The sequence below is a fragment of the Trematomus bernacchii genome, unplaced genomic scaffold (assembly GCF_902827165.1).
Source record: "Trematomus bernacchii unplaced genomic scaffold, fTreBer1.1, whole genome shotgun sequence".
NCBI classification, from domain to species: domain Eukaryota; kingdom Metazoa; phylum Chordata; class Actinopteri; order Perciformes; family Nototheniidae; genus Trematomus; species Trematomus bernacchii.
This window is the reverse complement of record NW_022987705.1, coordinates 5,231,095-5,250,337: the sequence shown is the minus strand read 5'-3', so window position 1 is coordinate 5,250,337 and position 19,243 is coordinate 5,231,095. Positions and strand designations below refer to the sequence as shown.

Here is a 19,243-nt window from a genome sequence, read left to right as displayed (position 1 = left end):
ATCATTTAAATTTGACTTAAGAGAAACATTTTATTTTAAGAATAGTTAAATGTACATTGTGAGTAATTTCCTTACGTTTTTGGATATGCTTTTCCTACCAACTATCCTTGTTAAGTGTAGCATGCATGTGTGGTTATTTTAATTTGACGTCTTACCCACATGTAAGTACTGTAATTGTGCTGTTTAGCATCAGTGCAGTGTGTGATTATGTGGACCCGCTATGCTGTTATCTCAGCTAATCATACAGCGTCGTCACAGCGAGCGTCGTCATGGCTTCTTCATGTACGGCTGTGAATGGCTGCTTTGCTGCTCGCTGCTTCCATCCAGTCGTGTGTTGTTCCTCCTCCACCTCCTCATGTTCTGGTTTGACCCACAGGGCTCAGAGTCCGAGTCGAACGGACCCGGCAGGGACAGCGGGCTGGCGTCGTCTCGCCTCGAGCCCTCGGCCACGTTACCCAGCAGGGGGGGGGCCGAGTCCGATCCAGACACCATGGAGGGCATGCTCTGTCGAAAACACGAGATGGAGTCCCACAGCAAAAAGGCAGCTACCAGGTGAGCGTTGGTGCATTAAAACAAACATAAAACGTTTACAATTCTAAATGATTTATTGCTTGTTTGTAAGATGCACCGTAGAACTCATGTCTGTACCTTATTGTAACTGGTGTTGTATAATTGGTTGTATCTTTTAAAGTTGTGTATGCCTAGTTCCTACCTTTTTAACCCTTAGATGCCCTTAGAGTGACTGGACCCTACACTCTTCCATAAGTGGGTCAAAAAGGACCCGTATTAGAATAATGTGTTTTTTATGCCATTTTTGTCATTTTGTTTAGAAAAATCACTTGTATAATATTTAGTATTATATTTTGGTTCACACTAGAAATATTTTATATTTAATTTTTCACTATTTATAATTTTAGACATTTTTTTTTACATTTTGAAATAAATCGTTTTGAACATATCGATGCAAAGATCTCCGCTATTCTGAGACCAGTACAGGAACAGTATTCCAGTTCCTTTTCAAAACTCATCTCTTCTCCTCTTGTCTACTCATAGCTCACCCCCCATCAATCCATGCCGGTTGATCAAGTTTGATAGTCCTATACCCCCCACCCCAACCTTCCCTTATATTGTAAAGCGATTTTGAGTCCTTGAAAAGCCCTATCAAAATATAATGTATTATTATTATTATTATTATACTGACAGGTATCAGATCTTGCTGTGTAAAATAATCTTCCTGTGATGTAGTCTGTGTGGTCTATAGTGAATGTATTCCTGAGAGCCACAGGTGATAAGAATCAAAGGTTCTCATAGAAAATGCATGCAGGTCATTTTTGACCCACTTATGGAAGCTTGGGGTAGAAATACAAAAACTACAATTTCTTAAAATGTACATTTAAAATGTGAATGGCATGATATCCAAAACATGTTTTTTGAGGAATAGCTGGAATATGAAATGATAAAAAAAATGTAATTACAAAGATACTTCAAGAAAACCACCTCACTGGGTCAAAAAAGACCCACTTATGCATCTAAGGGTTAAGGAAGTCAAAGGCATTTTTTACTGACTTTCCTAATCCCTGTTTCTTTGCTCCTACAGGTCCTGGCAGAACGTGTACTGTGTCTTAAGAAAAGGAAGCCTCGGTTTCTATAAAGACGGAAAGAGCGCTAGCAACGGCATTCCTTACCACGGAGAGGTTCCCATCAGCCTCGGGGACGCCGTGTGTGAGGTAGCCAACGGATATAAGAAGAGGAAATTTGTATTCAAGCTCAGGTGAGAATAGACTTGGCAAAGAAAAACGTCCCAACAAGGATCCCTGATACAGTAACACTGTTGCTTAAATAAGTCAAATTAGAAGTGATGAAATGCTGAGATGTATCTGACTAATACTTCTTCAACGTTGTGTAAGCAGGCTCGGGGATGGAAAAGAGTTCCTGTTCCAAGCAAAGGATGAGGTGAGAGTAAAATGGAGTTATCTACTAAAAATGATTACTTTAGTACAATCGTGTTGTTGTGTTGTGGCTCTGTTTGATGATAGTGAAGTATAATATTGTAGCGACCCGGTATAGGGTGCTGTGTGGGTCACTCAAGCATCCCCCGTCTCTCTGCCAATCACAGAGCTGCACAGTAATGCTGGTCGGTGTGCGGTGGGCCTGTGGTTGGGGGAGCAGAGGGGGGAGGGCGTGTGACGTTGACCCTGCTGTGTGTGTTAGGGAGTGGAGTACTGAGTGATGTTGAACCTGTAACCTGTGACCTATGAACCTATATCTGTATGCTATCAAAGGAGTTATTAAACCTAATAACATGAGGCCTGTTTCCGACTCCTATTGTGGAACGTTACAATATAATAACTGCAATAACTCTCTATAACAAATCACCTCTGGCTGGCAGGGAACGCTCTGCTCCATAGCTTCTCTTGGACTTAAAATCACACTGTACATTTGACTTTTTCATATTCAGTTATATGTATATATAATGACTTGCTTTATATTTTGTTTTTGTTATTGTTAATTTGTAAATTCAACATGTATATTTTCTACTTTCTTGTTTATTTCTAGTCTTTTTAAATTGTACAATGCCATGTCTTTTTATGCTGCTGCAACAAAAACATTTCCCAAATTGGGATCAATAAAGTCTTATCTTGTCTTATCTTATCTTATCTTGTCTTATCTTGTCTTATCTCTTCTCTTATAATGATGATTTGTTTTTGTTTAAAGGCGGAGATGAGCGCCTGGATCAGCTCCATCATCAGCTCCATGCCCACGGGGTCAGGTGACTCGCCGGTGGGTCCGCGGGCCCTCAGCCGCGCCATGACGATGCCCCCCATCTCCCCCAGCTCAGGAGAAGGGGGAGGAGTCACCATGCGCAACAAAGACGGGAAAGACAAGGATCGTGAAAAGAGGTTCAGCTTCTTCGGCAAGAAAAAATAGAAACACTTTTTCGATGTATTGTAAAAATCGATGGAAACAACATTTACAACTAAATTTCAGCAAACAGAAGCAGGCAGAGAGTAAACTGCTCTCAGATCAGCCCCGGGGGATTCTCAACGTGGCTTTCAGAGAACTTTGTTCAATTTTCCTTCTCTCTGATTCTCTCCCTCGCCAATTTTTTTTATCCGTCATTTAGTTTTTCGTTCACCAAAATCATATTTCACATTAAGCTGCACCCAACTATGAAAGCCCTCATCCAATTTCAGCCGACCCGCTGAGATTATAAATCTAAGTCAGTGTCGGGGGGTTTGGCATTAACAGGGATTCAGTTTCAATCCACCAAAACGGCCTTCCTTCAGCATGAATAGTTTCTCTTCAGTGAGTCTTCACTAGCTGAGCCGTTTCCATGACGAGCCGCTAATAAAACAATGGATGGTGGCTTTCCACTCTGGTGCACACCGGTTTTATTTCTCTGCTCTTAAGCGCTCTGTTTTTTTGGGAAGGATCACATCAGTCGCTTTTTCTGTTCTCGGTATTGATGTTATTAACCTGACCGATATTTTTGCTGTTATTATTATTATTATTATTTATCTTTTGCTATTGCTGGTTTGAGAAAACAAAGTAATTAAGTTTCCAGTAGATAATCTTGATTCATGTTGTGGAGAGAAACACTTTTGGTTAAACTAGTGGAGAATGTTGGGCTTGCCCTTGTATGTATTATTATTATTATTATTGATTTCCTTTAGGAATGACAGTTGATGAGGTGTTTTGAGAAAAAATAAAGCTCATTGAATTTTAGCAGTGTGCAGTAAGTGATCACAAGTTTCATTGGGAAAATGATATATATATATTTAATAAGTGGTTTTATTTTTTATTTTGTCTCTAATTTTGCCTGTATTTGATTTCCTTTGAGTGATCTTTTTCTGCTTGATTTTCACATTTCTTTATTTCTGTACAAAGCAGATAAGATTAGTTTTCTAGTGTGTGTGTGTGTGTGTGTGTGCGAGTGTGTGTGTGTGTGTGAGTTGTGGTGCCGTGGATTTTGCACGTTAATGTTATTCCTGCTCAAACGTGGCCAGATGAATGCTGCTTTTCGGCTCCGCAGACAAACATAATAATTACTGGAATTATTTCATAAAATCAGCTTTTCCTTTGCTTCTGGTTTTTAATTCTATGTAAGCTGACATTACCAATGAAGTTCCACCAGACGGTTTCATTATTTCTGTTTTTTTAAGTCTTCTAATATCTATTTCCGTTCTTAATTTACTGGTGTGAAGGCATGGGGGCAGTTTGTAGATAATAAAAAAAAAAAAAGCTGAAGCACATTTTCTGTGGCGGACGCAGCTGAGCAGGACAGATGGACAGGTCTCATTAAGTGAAGAGAGCGATGTGGAAGTGATTTTGGACTGACAAATATGCTTTATGTGCTACCTGACAGAGAGAGGAGCCTTACTTGAACCCACAACAGATTCACAGACCCCCTTTTTACAAAACCCATCCTCCATTCGAACAGTCTTAAAGGAAGCTAACATAATACGGAGATAAGAATGTTAAAAATGTGCCCTGTGGCAATGATCTTGTGTACGTCAGTGGATTTAAATGAAGGTACAGCACAAATCACAGCAAAGAGGGGAAGAAAATCCTAAATTGTCTCTTAGATGAGCTTGCATATGTGGCATGACTTCATGTAGGTTTATACGTGTATGTGTCTCATCATTGCCATCTCTTCTGTGTTGATGTACTCTTAAAAACGTGAGATCACTTCATTTCCAAGGTTGGAGATAAACATTAAATGTAATTGGCATTTGCATTGATCCAGAACATGATAATGGCAATATAGTTAATGTAAAATGTGTTTAATAGTGCCTCAAATAGGGTACATGTTTGAAATGACAAGAGCATTTACAGTATATTGTGAGACTGTAGGCGGTAGTACAATTTTATATCAATTGGTTGTTAAGTGTTATTATTGTAAGTCACTTCAATCCAAGTTCTAATTTGCCTTTTCTAACTGCCAAAAATGCAACAGGAAGTAACAGGATAACAATTCTGAATTCAGGAGTTTAATGGAATATTTGAGGTAGGTTGCGAGTTATAAAATATTTGTAATTTAGCACACCTTGAAAGCAACTCTTCAAAGCTGGTAATGGATGTACACGCCATGCCTTGGAGGCCACAGGAATGTCTCACCAAACTGTTGAGCTGAAAATAAACTGGATGCCGTTTGAACAGGTTGGCCTTATTTATTAACAGTCCCAATTGAATGTGGAACCAGTGATTTTATATTTTAAATCTAACACCCTCCAAGCCAGAAAATTACCTAAAGATGGACTTTGAAACTATTTGACAGCACTTGACTACCTTCTCTCTGTCAGTGGGATTTTGTATCTAGGGTGTGACGCAGCTCCCAGTGTAAGCAGCCTTAAACTTAAGCTGCTCTATTGGGGCTAAGTCAGTGAGGTCGGTGCATACATAAGTGAGCCAACGCAGTTATCGTACATTGTGCACAATCTCCAGGAGTCATTATGGATGCATCAAGTGGATTAGCTGTTTCCAGTGGCTATACCTTGCTCTGGACATCAGATATAGCATCCAGTTAAGGACTAAAGGTCACACAGTGTATTTTCTTATCAGCTCATTTGAATGTGAATAATTCAAATTAGTTTGGCCAAATTGGTCATGTGAAGCAGAAATATTTCTCCTACTTGACATACTGTACACACACATTAAACCTGTGCTGTATATTTAATGCAGAATGACCCTGGCGACCTAGTGTTTAGGGAACGTCCTCAGCTGGCTGTGATTTCACGTTGCATACGGCATCCGTTCAAAAAAAGGAGCGTTGTGCTACTGGTGAGCTTTGACCAGAACATTGGGAGTGATGTGTCGTTGTCAAAGAGAGGAGTTGAAACAATGGGGTACTTGATGAAGAAAAACAACCACTTTTACTTGTTTGGTATTAGATATTGGTGAAATGATGCTGGTGACAATTTGAGCTTCCTTTTTTAGAAGGCGGCAGGGTATTTGCTGTCTAGTGGGAGCTTGTATTTTTTCATCCAGTGGTCTGTCTTGCAGCATTTGATAAGCCTGTCCTCCTACCTTCATTTCTCATTACTTTTGACGAATGTCTGTTCCTTCCTCTGTAATTCAGAGTTGTTAATACCACTACTATTATTAATTGCTATTATTATCACTATTGCTACTGTTGTTACTATTACTACTACTGTTACTAATGCAACTTATTATTGCAAAAGTTATAACTGCTGTCCATTTTCAGGTACGTGTCTGTGATACCAGACCCTTCCACACGATGTCAGTGTGCTGTGGAGCATTTTCATTATGAATCGAAAAATAATGTTTGTTGAATTGTGTATCTACATCTAATATTAGGAATAATAAAACATGGTTTAATGAAAATCATGATATTGTTTGTGGGTTTTTGATGATAAAAAACATTCCAGCTTGTATTTTATTATGAGCATAAGAGAGAACAAGTGGGACATTTGGATTATGGTCAGTCGACAAACTCATTAAATGCCGATTTTCCATCCATAGCATAGTCTAATATATACAGAGCTGGATAGCTGTCATCATCCTGTTTCACACAAAGAAGATTAGTATTCATGTTTTTCATTTAGTCTGTTCTCGGAAAATAGTTTAATATGGTACAAAATAATTTGACTAAGAAACGTTATACAGTCAACGATCCAACAGCACCTTGCAGAATTAAATATGCTCCCAAGTAATACCATGAAGCAGCAAAAGGGAAGCCAACCGGCCATATCTGTGAGGTGAGGTGATCTACAGTATGTATAAGGTATTATTTAAAGAGCGATATTCCAATTTGAATAGGGCTTTCATAAGGAAAGTGAGCTAAATCTGGGCCAGAAGTTTTGATAATTCGAAGAAAAAAAAATGCATTTGAAAGCTCATGTTTTGATCCTGAACTTTGAAAAATACAATGTCATTTTCAAACTAAAAACACGTATTTGCAAAGTTTTTCAGGTTGAATATAATTTGTATTCAGTTATAGCAATATTTTTGTATTCTAAAGTGGTGTTAATTTGGAGCTTGTGATAGCATCGGTCCACCAGGACAACCTGCTGGCACCATGGCTGGCTTCGATATATAGCCTGGGGAAGAAAAGATGTGAATCTGAAGGCATGAAATCTGCATATGAAAAAAAAGAATGAATCAAATATCAAAATGAAATGTGAAAATAAAAAATTATAATTAAAAAACTTAAACATTAAAGACAATTATGTCATTTATGTGGGAGTTCTTGCAGTAGGGGTGTATGAATGTGGACACATCTCTGATGCATCTGCAGGATGAGGTCAGGGATGATGGCGTAATGACTGGTACAGTAGCAGGTCTCCCTTGAAAAAGAGATCAATGATCTCAAGGGATACACCTGGATAAATAAAGGTTTGAAATTAAATGAAAAACTTACTCCCCAATCCTGAATATAACTGTAATATTTAAAAAAGGCCGCAGTGATCTCTTCTACATGTGGTTATTTAAACTACCAGTAGGTGGCGCTGTGTGTTCCTGCTCCTACAAGTCCTGACGGAGGGCACACATTCCCCGCGGTCACTTCCCCGTGTATTAAAGCAAGATGGCAGCTGTTGTTGAGAATGTTGTCAAACTGTAAGTGTCGGACTTATTTACACACCTTTACACCTGGCTATTTGTCATTATGACATGACAGTATGTTCATATAGTTACTGTGTCGCTAGCTTAGCAACATTTACCACTGATTTAGTAAGGTTAGCCAACGTCAGAGCGTCGTGTGTGTTCATATCCTGTTAGTTAGCAGACATGACGTTTCTGAAACACACGAGTCTGTCTAGTTAAAACTCATTTGATTTGACAGTTAGAGCTATCAGAGTTACCTGTTGTGTGTTTCTCTATCGTCAGTTGAGTCCAGCTAACGGTAGGTCTCGCGCTAACTGCGTTTATAGGAGTAAATACTTCAACATTAATTAAAGACTGGCCTTAAACAGTGGTGGGAGAAGTACTCAGGTCTTGTACTTAAGTAGAAGTAGAAGTACTCAGGCATTGTACTTAAGTAGAAGTACAAGAGTGTAGAAATACTATGTTACAAGTAAAAGTACCGTATTCAAAATGTTTCTCAAGTACAAGTAGAAAAGTGTTCGCATCAAAACCAAAAATCTAAATACTCATTATGCAAATTAGCCATTTCAGAATAATATGTTTTCATTATAAGTTGTTCCTGCATTAAAGTGTTATCAAAGCTGGTAAAGGTGCAGCTAGCTAAACATAATTGTAGTGGAGTAAAAGTTCAAAGCAGCATAAAATGGAAAAACTAATGTAAAGTATCTCAAAATTGTACTTAAGTACAGTACTTGAGTAAATGTACTTAGTTACTTTACTCCACTGATTTATCTTCGATCCTCGTATGTGTAAACCTACTTTGTAATAAAACCGATTCTGATTATAAGTTATAATACATTTTATTGTATCTTTCTCATATTTTCATTGTAGTTGTTCTATTATAAATACATGTTTATATCTGCTATTACATCAGCCTGTTTGTCTTTCTTGAAAGAGAAGCCGCCCTTAGCTTTCCTCAAAGGGTAAAGGCTCCAGGCACTCTTTGAGTATATTTACAGTATGTTGAGAACACTGCACCCTTGTGACTGTGCTGACTACCAGACTCTCTGTTGTTGATGTACCAACAAAAGAGCACCTGCTGTTGCTCTCACTAACGATTTAGCCTGAAGTACAAAGACACAGTAGTCCTGTGAGTGAGCAGCTTTTCTAAGGTTGAAGGCAGCACAGCAGAACAAGACAACAGGCTTAACTAAACACACAGAGAGGTCCACAAGTTTGAAGTAAAACTGCACTGATTGTTGTGTTTTACCTATGAATATCAAGCATCTGTCCCTGGTTTGTGGGGTTAGGATGGGGGAGCAGTACTACAGAGACGCCATGGAGCAATGTCACAACTACAACGCCAGGCTGTGCGCTGAGAGGAGCGTCCGGATGCCGTTCCTCGACTCTCAGACCGGCGTGGCGCAGAGCAACTGCTACATCTGGATGGAGAAGAGACACCGAGGACCAGGTGAGGCAAACATGTAGTGCGCCACAAAATGTACTCTACGCATCCCTGCAGATTTTACATCTAGTTTTTTTTAGTTGGATTTTTTTAGTCCAATGTTGAAACTGAAGGATCTTTTTAGGAACATAAATAATCAAAGTGTTTTTCAGAGATTTACTGAATGGCTGAAAGTAGGGATGCATAATTTGGATTTTTATACCAGTTATTTTTCTGCTACTCGACAACCAATCATTACTAACGACAAGGGCAATGTTGCTATTGTTTTCACTTGATTTAAACGTATGTTGTTAAAAATGGCTAAGATGGAGAGTTTCATCTTAACTGAGCATAAAAATGGCTTCTTTGCATTTTTTCATTTCACCTTCCTTCTTTTTCTTTAATATGTTTTAAATACTTTTAACAACTAGCTTAAAAACAACAGAAGGATCAAAACCCAGACCAACCAAAAGAAGAAACAAATACAGAATATAAGGAAAGTCAATATGTTTTGATGGGAGAAAATGTTTAATATTGAACATAAAACATTGAGTGTAATTAAATCAAGCTTCCAGCTCCTCTCAGCTTCAAATGAGAATGCTAATTATCCAAACCAACTCTCTGTTTGCCCAGAAAATGACCAGCTTCTGTACTGGAATAGGTTCAGTGTTATGAATGTGCTCTGATGTCCCTCAGGCGTGGCTCCGGGGCAGCTCTACACCTACCCGTCCAGGAGGTGGAGGAAGAAACGTCGATCTCATCCTCCAGAGGATCCCCGGCTTATCTTACCATCCGTCAAGTCAGGTACCACATCTCTCAGCTCGCCCCATCCTCACTTAATCATGTCAAACCTTAAGAAAAAGTTCTATAAACGGCTATGTTTTCCAGGCATTTAGGAATAGCTGCAAGCTTTCACACTGTTTAATCCTGCGATATACAGGTATTGACAATTAAAAAAACTATTGATATCATGTTATTGTTACACTTATAATATTATTGTGTAAATAATCCAGCGCCTCTTGGATAACTTCTAACAGTTATGGCTGGACACCACCTTCCTACACAAATGACTGTAATCTATTTGCCAAAACTACAAAATATACAATAAACACATTTTAAGATGTATTTGACTTCCACCAAAGCTCTAATATTGTGACTGCGCTATTGAAAGCTTTTACTATATTAAATCACTTCCTGGTGATTCTAATATGTTTTGCTTGTGTGCTAGTGTTTTAACTCTTGTGTCGTTTATTCATAGAGGTGGATGTAGGACTGAAGAAGGACGCTCTGCTGTCAGCGGACGGCAGCAGCCTGGAGGCGCTGCTGAAGGGCGAGTCCGTGGAGAAACGAGCGACCTCCGAGCTGCGAGGGTCCGAGGAGGACTCGAACCAGTCTGACTACACCGGAGGCCTGAACCCCTCGGCGCGCATCAGAAAGGTTGTTATTTTCAGCATGAAGAACATTTAGCTTGGATAAGGGTAGTTCAGTCAGACAACTCACGTGTTTCTTAATATGTTTATTAGAAGCAGCATATAGTTTGAGTTTGGCGTCTAGACTCGGGCCTCATCACTCCACAGATTTACAAAGAACATTGAGTGATGATTAGATAACTATCCCCCGAGCCTACAGGTGGAAGCTGGGGTGGAAGCTGGGGTGGTGGTGGGGCAGGCGAGCAGCAGCAACATGAAACACAGCAGCAGGAACATGAACATAGCAATAGCAAGTGAACACAGCAGTGGCAGCAGCAGCATAGCGAGGCAGAGGCAGGAAGACCTGGCAGCTTAAATAGAGCGGCATGTTTAGGAGAATGTGTTTGGTTGGTTGTAAGAGGGACGAGGTGCGTCACGTGTTAATGTATCATTGGTGCTCGAGTTGACTGCCTGAACTAGCAAGCAGGCTTCGCCCCATTTGTGTTTAAGAATGAAAGGTGAAGCACAGACAAGAGAGATCAATCTTTTATCGTCTTTCTATCTTATTGTTTGCTGGTTGATCCGGCAGGAAAGGGGATAACAAACACACAATAGTTTAAAAGTTAGGATTCAAATATTATTTTGGCCAGGGTAGTTATCTTCAAATGTAATCAGGCATAACAATGTCATTTCAACAGTATATAAACTACTTAATCTGTTGTTTAATTTTCTCATTTTCTCATTGCTTCAACACAGAAAGTCCTGGAGCCAGATGACTTCCTGGATGACCTGGAGGATGAAGACTATGAGGAAGACACGCCTAAAAGAAGAGGCAAAGGGAAGGGGAAGGTACATAAAGTGTGTGTGTGTGTGTGTGTGTGTGTGTGTGTGTGTTGTGTGTGTGTGTGTGTGGTGTGTGTGTGTGTGTGTGTGTGTGTGTGTGTGTGTGTGTGTGTGTGTGTGTGTGTGTGTGTGTGTGTGTGTGTGTGTGGTGTGTGTGTGTGTGTTGTGTGTGTGTGGTGTGTGTGTGTGTGTGTGTGTGTGTGTGGTGTGTGTGTGTGTGTGTGTGTGTGGTGATGGTGTGTGTGTGTGTGTGTGTGTGTGTGTGTGTGTGTGGTGTGTGTGTGTGTGTGTGTGTGTGTGTGTGTGTGTGTGTGTGTGTGTGTGGTGTGTGTGTGTGTGTGTGTGTGTGTGTGTGTGTGTGTGTGTGTGTGTGTGTGTGTGTGTGTGTGTGTGTGTGTGTGTGTGTGTGTGTGTGTGTGTGTGTGTGTGCCCGTGTGTGTGTGCGCGTGTGTGTGTGCGCCCGTGTGTGTGTGCGCGCGCGCGTCCGTGTGTCCGTCCGTGTCTCTAATGATGTGGTGTCCTCAGGGTCGAGGAGTGGGGGGGAGCAGGAAGAAGCTGGACACGGCGGCGCTGGAGGACCGGGACAAACCATTCGCCTGTGACAGTGAGTCCTGACGGGGAGAGTAGAGACTGCAGATGTTTAATCAATCAAAATTTTCTCTCGTTCTTAATCGCTCTTCTTTTAGTCCTCTGTCTTCTTGTACATCTTATTCCTGCTAAATCTGGTACATTGGAAACCACTAATAATGGTTACAGTGATCAACTTAAATCCTGCGACAGAATCTTTACCGTACAAAAATATAGTAAAATGTGTATATACAAATATGTTTATATTTGTTATTATAAGGCATTGAAAGTCTAACATTTATTTTCAGGCCTATATATAATGTAGTATATATTTATATAATGGCACTTACCGTTTAATCACTTTATATTTTAATTCATATATTTAACTAATGCCAATCAGGTCAAAATCTGCACGTGAAATAAAGGAAAATCCTTCATAATCACCAGGTAATTGGATGTAGATTAGTAACTGAAGTTTATTTTAGAGCACATTTTAAACAAATAAATACGTAACAAATAAGTATATACCAAAGTGTGATACAAGAAACAGGCAGATAACAGAATGCTTAGTAGAAAGAGAGGGATTAATAGTGATCAGTTTGACAGATATAGTCACTATAAGAGGTGTTACTGTATTTAGAAAAGCTACTTTGTGCTCGGCTGTATTGATTTGTTTGTCATTATATCAAACATTTCTAGTTTGATTTCTTAGCCAGGCTTTTCAAATGTCTCCACTTTCTGGGGGGAAATGTTCCCCTCAGTTCGTTGGTGTTGTCAGACTATGCATCTGTACAGCTTGATGTGTTGTTCTTGTAAAGCCTTTCCCCTTCCAGCTGCTGACTGTGACCCTCTGAGTGTCTCTGATCTTAGTCCTCTGAGTCTCTTGTCTGTGTCTCTTCTCCTTCTCTTCTCTCTTTCAGACACTATCAAACAAAAGCATATTTCAAAACCTTCTGAAAGAGGTATACTTCTCTCGTTCCTTTTACTCCTGTCTGCCTTGTCTTTTGTCCTCACTGCCTGTTCTTATTTGATGTCCAAGTAGATGTGTGGTTCAGTTCCTCGGCTAGATGTGTTGTTTTGCACAGTTAAATGAATGTGATCAAAATCATGTTATGTATGTCTCAACTGTAGTCTGGCCCTTTCACCTTACAACATATAAGCTGTGTCCCACAAAAAGTCATTTGTCCCTTTTTTTAATCTGGACCTGAATGCCCCACAGATTAAGATAAGAAGCTTTTTATTTTCATCTCTGTGTCTTTTGGTTTGTTCAATTTGACTGAATCTCAATCTCCTTGTTCCTTCATTCCTCTGCTCCACCTTTGCACACGGCACAGTCTCATTCACGTTCCATGTGCTGCCTTTTGTTTTGAATCGAGTCTGTATGCACACAATAACTTGGCATGTGACTAACTGTGCGTCTTGAGCAACTTCACTAAAATGCTCTGTACAAAGAAAGGGCCATGAGCCTTTAAGGGAAGTGAAAATTAGAGAAAGTATGGAAGTGAAAGCAGAAGTGCTTTGTCGTTGGGCGTCATCTTATGACAACCCTCACACTCCTGACAAACCTCACACACACACTGCCTGTGATGATGGCGGCACACAGTAGCATCTTTGTCCTTCATGATGTCAAAGAATAATCCTTAAGCAATCACACCGGCACCTCGTACCCCACAGATTCATATCGGACTAAATTCAGATCTGAAACATTACACATATTTTCCCGTTAGCCCCACGTTGCTATGATTATTAATGTGACCCATTACAAGGAGTCATTTGTTAAACGCTGCAGAGTTCTGCTCTTAAATTGAAGAAGTAAGAAAATGATTGCAGATGCGTGTTGCTTTCAGTGGCTCAGATGTTATCTCAATGATTTTATTAAATACATGTCACAGTTCCAGACAAGAGGAGGTGGTGTCTGATGCCGTCATTGCATCAGATCATGTTCTTCATATTCAACTGCTTGACCTTTCTCTCTAATGTCATTGCTTATTGATCCATTTATTGAACATAAAGTAGGATACCACCTAAACTCTCTGGGTTTTTATGTGACCTCCCTCCTGTCCCAAACACTGTAAATAGAATTTGAAGTGTAAAATCCTTGTAAAATGAAACCTTTTGACGGTTATGGATATCCTACTTCTGAACAGTTGCTATTTCATTTACTAAATGATCTAAAAAGGCCGCTCAAATGAGTGTATCATCGTAAAGGACAGCTATTAAAATACAACAATCTGGACAATAGAATTATACAATGGTGGAAAGTATTTATGTTACTCTCAACTGTCCTTTTAATATCTTCTGATCAGAAGTAATACCCCCTGAGTCCCCCCCCCCCCCTGTTCACTACTGTCTTCGTACTGCATAGACTCGTGGACTTAACTCGTGTATTCTTTGTTTTCATACATGTGTTTTTTTCTGGTTTTGGTGGCAGTCTGTGGGAAGCGCTACAAGAACCGTCCCGGCCTGAGCTACCACTACGCCCACTCCCACCTGGCCGAGGAGGAGGGTGAGGAAGAGAAGGAGGAGATGGAGATCAGTGAGCCCACTCAGCTGCTGCCCAATGATCCCAAAAGTAAGAGATCGTTCAGAGAGTTCAGATTTTCCTTTTTAGATTGACAGGTTCAAAGTAAAGCTGGACTTTAGAGAAGCTGAACACTGATGCACTCTTTCATCCTATTTCTCAGCTGCCAAGAAAGGTCCAGATGGTATTGCATTGCCTAATAAATACTGTGATTTCTGCCTGGGAGACTCCAAAACCAACCACAAGACCGGCCAATCAGAGGAGCTGGTTTCCTGCTCCGACTGCGGACGCTCAGGTGCGTTAGAGTGGAGGGTGGAGAAGAAAACGTTTAATATATGCAGCTCAAAGAGTAGCAGTCACCTTAAAGCTCACCTATCATGCAAAATCCACTTGTTCATGTCTCTTCTACATCAACATGTGTCCCCTCTTCTTCATGTCTCTTCTACATCAACATGTGTCCCCTCTTCTCCATGTCTCTTCTACATCAACATGTGTCCCCTCTTCTTCATGTCTCTTCTACATCAACATGTGTCCCCTCTTCTTCATGTCTCTTCTACATCACCATGTGTCCCCTCTTCTTCATGTCTCTTCTACATCAACACGTGTCCCCTCTTCTTCATGTCTCTTCTACATCAACATGTGTCCCCTCTTCTTCATGTCTCTTCTACATCAACATGTGTCCCCTCTTCTTCATGTCTCTTCTACATCAAGATGTGTCCCCTCTTCTTCATGTCTCTTCTACATCACCATGTGTCCCCTCTTCTTCATGTCTCTTCTACATCAACACGTGTCCCCTCTTCTTCATGTCTCTTCTACATCAACACGTGTCCCCTCTTCTTCATGTCTCTTCTACATCAACATGTGTCCCCTCTTCTTCATGTCTCTTCTACATCAACATGTGTCCCCTCTTCTTCATGTCTCTTCTACATCACCATGTGTCCCCTCTTCTTCATGTCTCTTCTACATCAAGATGTGTCCCCTCTTCTTCATGTCTCTTCTACATCACCATGTGTCCCCTCTTCTTCATGTCTCTTCTACATCAACACGTGTCCCCTCTTCTTCATGTCTCTTCTACATCAACACGTGTCCCCTCTTCTTCATGTCTCTTCTACATCAACATGTGTCCCCTCTTCTTCATGTCTCTTCTACATCAACATGTGTCCCCTCTTCTTCATGTCTCTTCTACATCACCATGTGTCCCCTCTTCTTCATGTCTCTTCTACATCAACTTGTGTCCCCTCTGTGTAAAGAGACTCTGAAAGTTTCAGGAACAAAGATTCTCTCTCTTTTTGTCCTGATCCATTTATATAAAAACCTGTCTGAAAATGAGCTGATCAGATTTTGGCCACTTTATGATGTCATAGCGATTTTTCGGCTTGTGTAACCATTAGCCAATCACCAACCAAGGTAACCCCCCCCCCCCCCCCCCCCCCCCCCACCTTATCACCTGAGTCTCCTCCTAGAGCACCATTGTGTTCTTTTTAACCAAATATCTCTCAGAGGGGCGTGGGGAGGGGCTCCTTATTTTCATCTAAAGTAACAGACAGAGAATCAGCACTTTTGAAACAGGGCTGAAACAGAGGGGATTATGGGATGCTGCAATGATCTGATTGGTGTTTGGAGCCAAACCCTTCAGAGACATGTTTTGTATTTATCTGAGACCTATAATATATTGATGAAAGACAGTATAATAGGGGACCTTTAAATATATGCAGCTGAAAGAATCGCAGTCTTTGCCTTAAAGTAATAAACCATCGTGTTCCCTCAGGCCACCCGTCCTGCCTGCAGTTCACCCCCGTCATGATGGCCGCTGTGAAGACGTACCGCTGGCAGTGCATCGAGTGCAAGTGCTGCAACGTGTGCGGCACCTCGGAGAACGACGTGGGTTTACTTGCATTCAGTTATGGTGTGTGTTACACAGTGCTGAGGTCTGATGTGTGTAATGTTCTTGTTTTGTTCCCAGGATCAGCTTCTGTTCTGTGATGACTGTGACAGAGGTTACCACATGTACTGCATCAACCCCCCCATGGCTGAACCTCCAGAGGGTAAGTTCACCACACGGCAACAACACAATGTCATTACTGAGCCAGGGGCATCAATACGATAAGATAAGATGCACCTTTATTAATCCCCGTGGGGAAATTCAGTAGTTTAACAGCAACAGGGTAAGATTTGAAAAACGGGACAGCACTGATTCATTAAATTAAGGATAAAATCAAAGATACAAATTAAAAATGGTAAATAACTATAAAATAAGAAATGAATGAAAATGAACATATATACATATTTGGTCATGTGTACATATTATTTACGTGTGTGTGTGAAAACAATGTGTATTTTATGTCCAGTATTTGTGTCACATTGTTGACCCCTTGTTGTGCAGCCTGATGGCTACAGGCACAAAGGATCCTATAAGGGTCCTTAGTGACAGGGATGTAGTTTGTAGTCATTTCGGTATAACACTACCTCTTTTAAAATACAATATACTGTTTTATGTCTTACTTTAACGGTATTTTTATATATTTATAATCCATGTAAATCCATATAATCGTTCTATTTCTTTATCCCGTCTTACACCTTATTTCCTACCTGGCATTAAACCTGATTGTGTTTCTGAAGCACGTTCGTCTGAGACACTCACAGATTTTCTCTGAACTGTGTGTCCCTCAGGGAGCTGGAGCTGTCATCTGTGTCTGGACCTTCTGAAAGACAAGGCGTCCATATACCAGAACGTGTGATGCCCCCCCCCCCCCCCGCGCAGCAGAACGCTTCGCCTTTCAACATCGATGAGAAACTCCTCTGCCCAGCTGAGCTCGGAGGGAGAGTTCAGAACAGACAATACGTTGTGAAAGGGGAAGTATCCCAAACAAACTGCCCTCCCTTAGCTTCAGATATGACTGTTACACAGTTCCAAGCTCAGATTAATCCCCCACGGTTTTTATTTTCACCTCTTTGCCACATAGCCAATTTGAGCAGTACTGAATCTCAGCAGAAAACACATAAATCTGTTTTTGTACACATTCACCCACACACAGTTGCTAATATAGAGCTTGTTGGAATCAAGTAGCATGCCAGTGCTTGGTCATCGTAACGCAGAAGATTTTATAATATTTATATATTTCTATGGTATATAATAGTGTTAAGTATGTACTAATTGGAGAGAAAAAAGAATGGTTATGTAATGGTCTTTTTATTCGTGCCCATTTCATCATTATGGAAATATCCATGTTTTTTATGGCACTGCTGATATTTGGTGGTTCTCTCGATGGAGTCAAAGGGATCGGCTGTAAATGATTTTCCGTCTCCTGCCACACAGAAACAAATCAGGAAGTATAAACACAAACCCTGACATGTCAAAGTGTCTCCAAAGGCTGAGGGTCTCCAGGGACGTTAGAGGATGCATGAGGACATTTAGCATGTTTTATTCAGGCTTTGGGGCCTTTTTGACAAAACTGTAGGCTTTCCCTCTCGTCCTCTGATATTTGAATTATTACTCCGGTCAAATCAACAATCCTTCTTGCGTTATCAGCCAGATAAAGGGATTTAGAAAAAGCCTTTGTCGCTGTGTTTTAGCAGTTTGCTCGCCACGCACCATATCTGTTGATGCTGTGACGCCACTAGATTATTTCATTGTAATTGAAGACTTGTAGATGGCTGGAAATGTTAAAGCAATATAAAAGCTCCTGTAGGATGCTGGGATGAATGGCAGAGTCGGGTTATGTGATACTTCTTTCTCAGTAAAATGCTACAAATATGGAAGGCTCTATATTGTAAAAAATTTGATTATAATTTCTATAGAAGTTTGGAGAATTGGCTCCATTTGTTACTGCTTCCATAGTTTTATTATGCAATGGTCTGCTTACTTTACCTCAAACAGAAACAGTATTTAAAGGGGGGAAACATGCTGTTGAGATGGGTCAAAGGCAGAGGGATGTGTCTGCTTCTATAACTGCGTATTCTACAGGTAAACAAGGGCATGCTCAGTATCGTCTGCACTTCATATTCTGCATAGCGTTAGCTCTGCAAAGGTGTTGGTGAGCGGTGTAATATAAACTAACCACGCTATCATGTTGTTTCAATAGCCAACTAACAATACTTAAAACATTACATGCATATATCTTGGTTTATTTTTACTTATTTAGAGACAGTGGCTACTAGAATATTTGGCTGGTTGTTTTTGTATTAATGGATCATATTTGAGTACCTGATGGGGATATGTTGGGAAGTGGAATTTGCTCTCTAGTTATTCCTGTGATCCTCAGCTCTCTTCCAAAACTCGAAACAAGAAGCGAAACCTGTAATGTGATTTAAGAGACTAATTGTGGAGCTGCGCCTTCAACAGAAAGAATTATGATTTTGGGGGTTTTCCCTTTTCCTGTGGTGTGTTAAACTGAAAGGCTAAAATCACTTTGATCCCTCCAGATCCCTCCAGACCTACAGACGGTGACCTTTTCGAACATTAAAGCTTGTAAACATGTCACAGTAGAGGAACAACATACAAATATGCACCTGAAAATGTGCATAATAGAGCCCTTGAAGAAATGATGGACACTGTTAGTATCCACCTTCTAGGTTGCACTCGGAGGAAAAGCCCTAAACAAGTCATTTGTAAAAAGATTATGGTTTCAAGTCTTGGAAGATAATTGTTTATGTTTTAAGGATCACAGGTTTACATGGCAGGTGAATTCTCTATTTGATGGACTTTCATTTGGATTGTGGTAGAATGTTTTATTGTACGATATTTGTTTTCAGGAAATAAAAAACTAGGCACTATAACCTGCTGAGATTCTGTCTTCCTCATTGAGCATTTTGAGAAAATAACGATAGGTTGTTATAATAAAGACCAGTCTTACAATAACACTACATTAAATTGTGTTCTGAATTTGAATCAACTGCATCATCACTTTTCTATTT

The 19,243-nt window shown here is 40.3% G+C and overlaps 2 protein-coding genes across 5 annotated transcripts in view; both read left to right on the top strand.

The window, feature by feature from the left end:
* Window positions 1-6,340, top strand: part of LOC117490648 (spectrin beta chain, non-erythrocytic 1) — a 47,643-nt gene extending 41,303 nt beyond the window's left edge. For 2 of the 3 annotated variants that reach the window (XM_034140414.1, XM_034140413.1), the window contains 4 exons: window positions 377-552; window positions 1,598-1,771; window positions 1,911-1,953; window positions 2,716-6,340. In XM_034140414.1, coding sequence (XP_033996305.1) covers window positions 377-552; window positions 1,598-1,771; window positions 1,911-1,953; window positions 2,716-2,928 — 606 coding nt within the window. In that variant the 3' untranslated portion in view covers window positions 2,929-6,340. Of the gene's footprint in view, window positions 1-376; window positions 553-1,597; window positions 1,772-1,907; window positions 1,954-2,715 lie in introns of all 3 variants that reach the window. The other variant, XM_034140412.1, reaches the window with a different exon arrangement.
* Window positions 6,341-7,524: 1,184 nt separating this feature from the next.
* dpf2 (D4, zinc and double PHD fingers family 2) lies at window positions 7,525-19,109 on the top strand. Of its 2 annotated transcripts, XM_034140173.1 has the most exons (12): window positions 7,547-7,578; window positions 8,856-9,016; window positions 9,686-9,793; window positions 10,248-10,426; window positions 11,155-11,247; window positions 11,767-11,845; window positions 12,729-12,770; window positions 14,240-14,380; window positions 14,493-14,624; window positions 16,098-16,210; window positions 16,293-16,374; window positions 17,000-19,109. In XM_034140173.1, exons 1-12 carry the CDS (start codon window positions 7,547-7,549, stop codon window positions 17,065-17,067), a joined length of 1,230 nt encoding a protein of 409 aa, XP_033996064.1. In that variant the 3' UTR covers window positions 17,068-19,109. The 2 variants fall into 2 exon arrangements, with proteins under 2 accessions (XP_033996065.1, XP_033996064.1); XM_034140174.1 differs by lacking the exon at window positions 12,729-12,770 and having other exon boundaries at window positions 7,525-7,578; window positions 17,000-17,077.
* The last annotated feature ends 134 nt before the right edge of the window (window positions 19,110-19,243 follow it).

Excerpts from the sequence above, each read along its gene's own strand:
- dpf2 (XM_034140173.1), top strand. The coding sequence starts at position 7,547 with ATGGCAGCTGTTGTTGAGAATGTTGTCAAACT. Across the intron at positions 9,017-9,685 it reads GAAGAGACACCGAGGACCAG|GCGTGGCTCCGGGGCAGCTC; the intron begins GTGAGGCAAACA and ends GATGTCCCTCAG. Across the intron at positions 10,427-11,154 it reads CCTCGGCGCGCATCAGAAAG|AAAGTCCTGGAGCCAGATGA; the intron begins GTTGTTATTTTC and ends GCTTCAACACAG.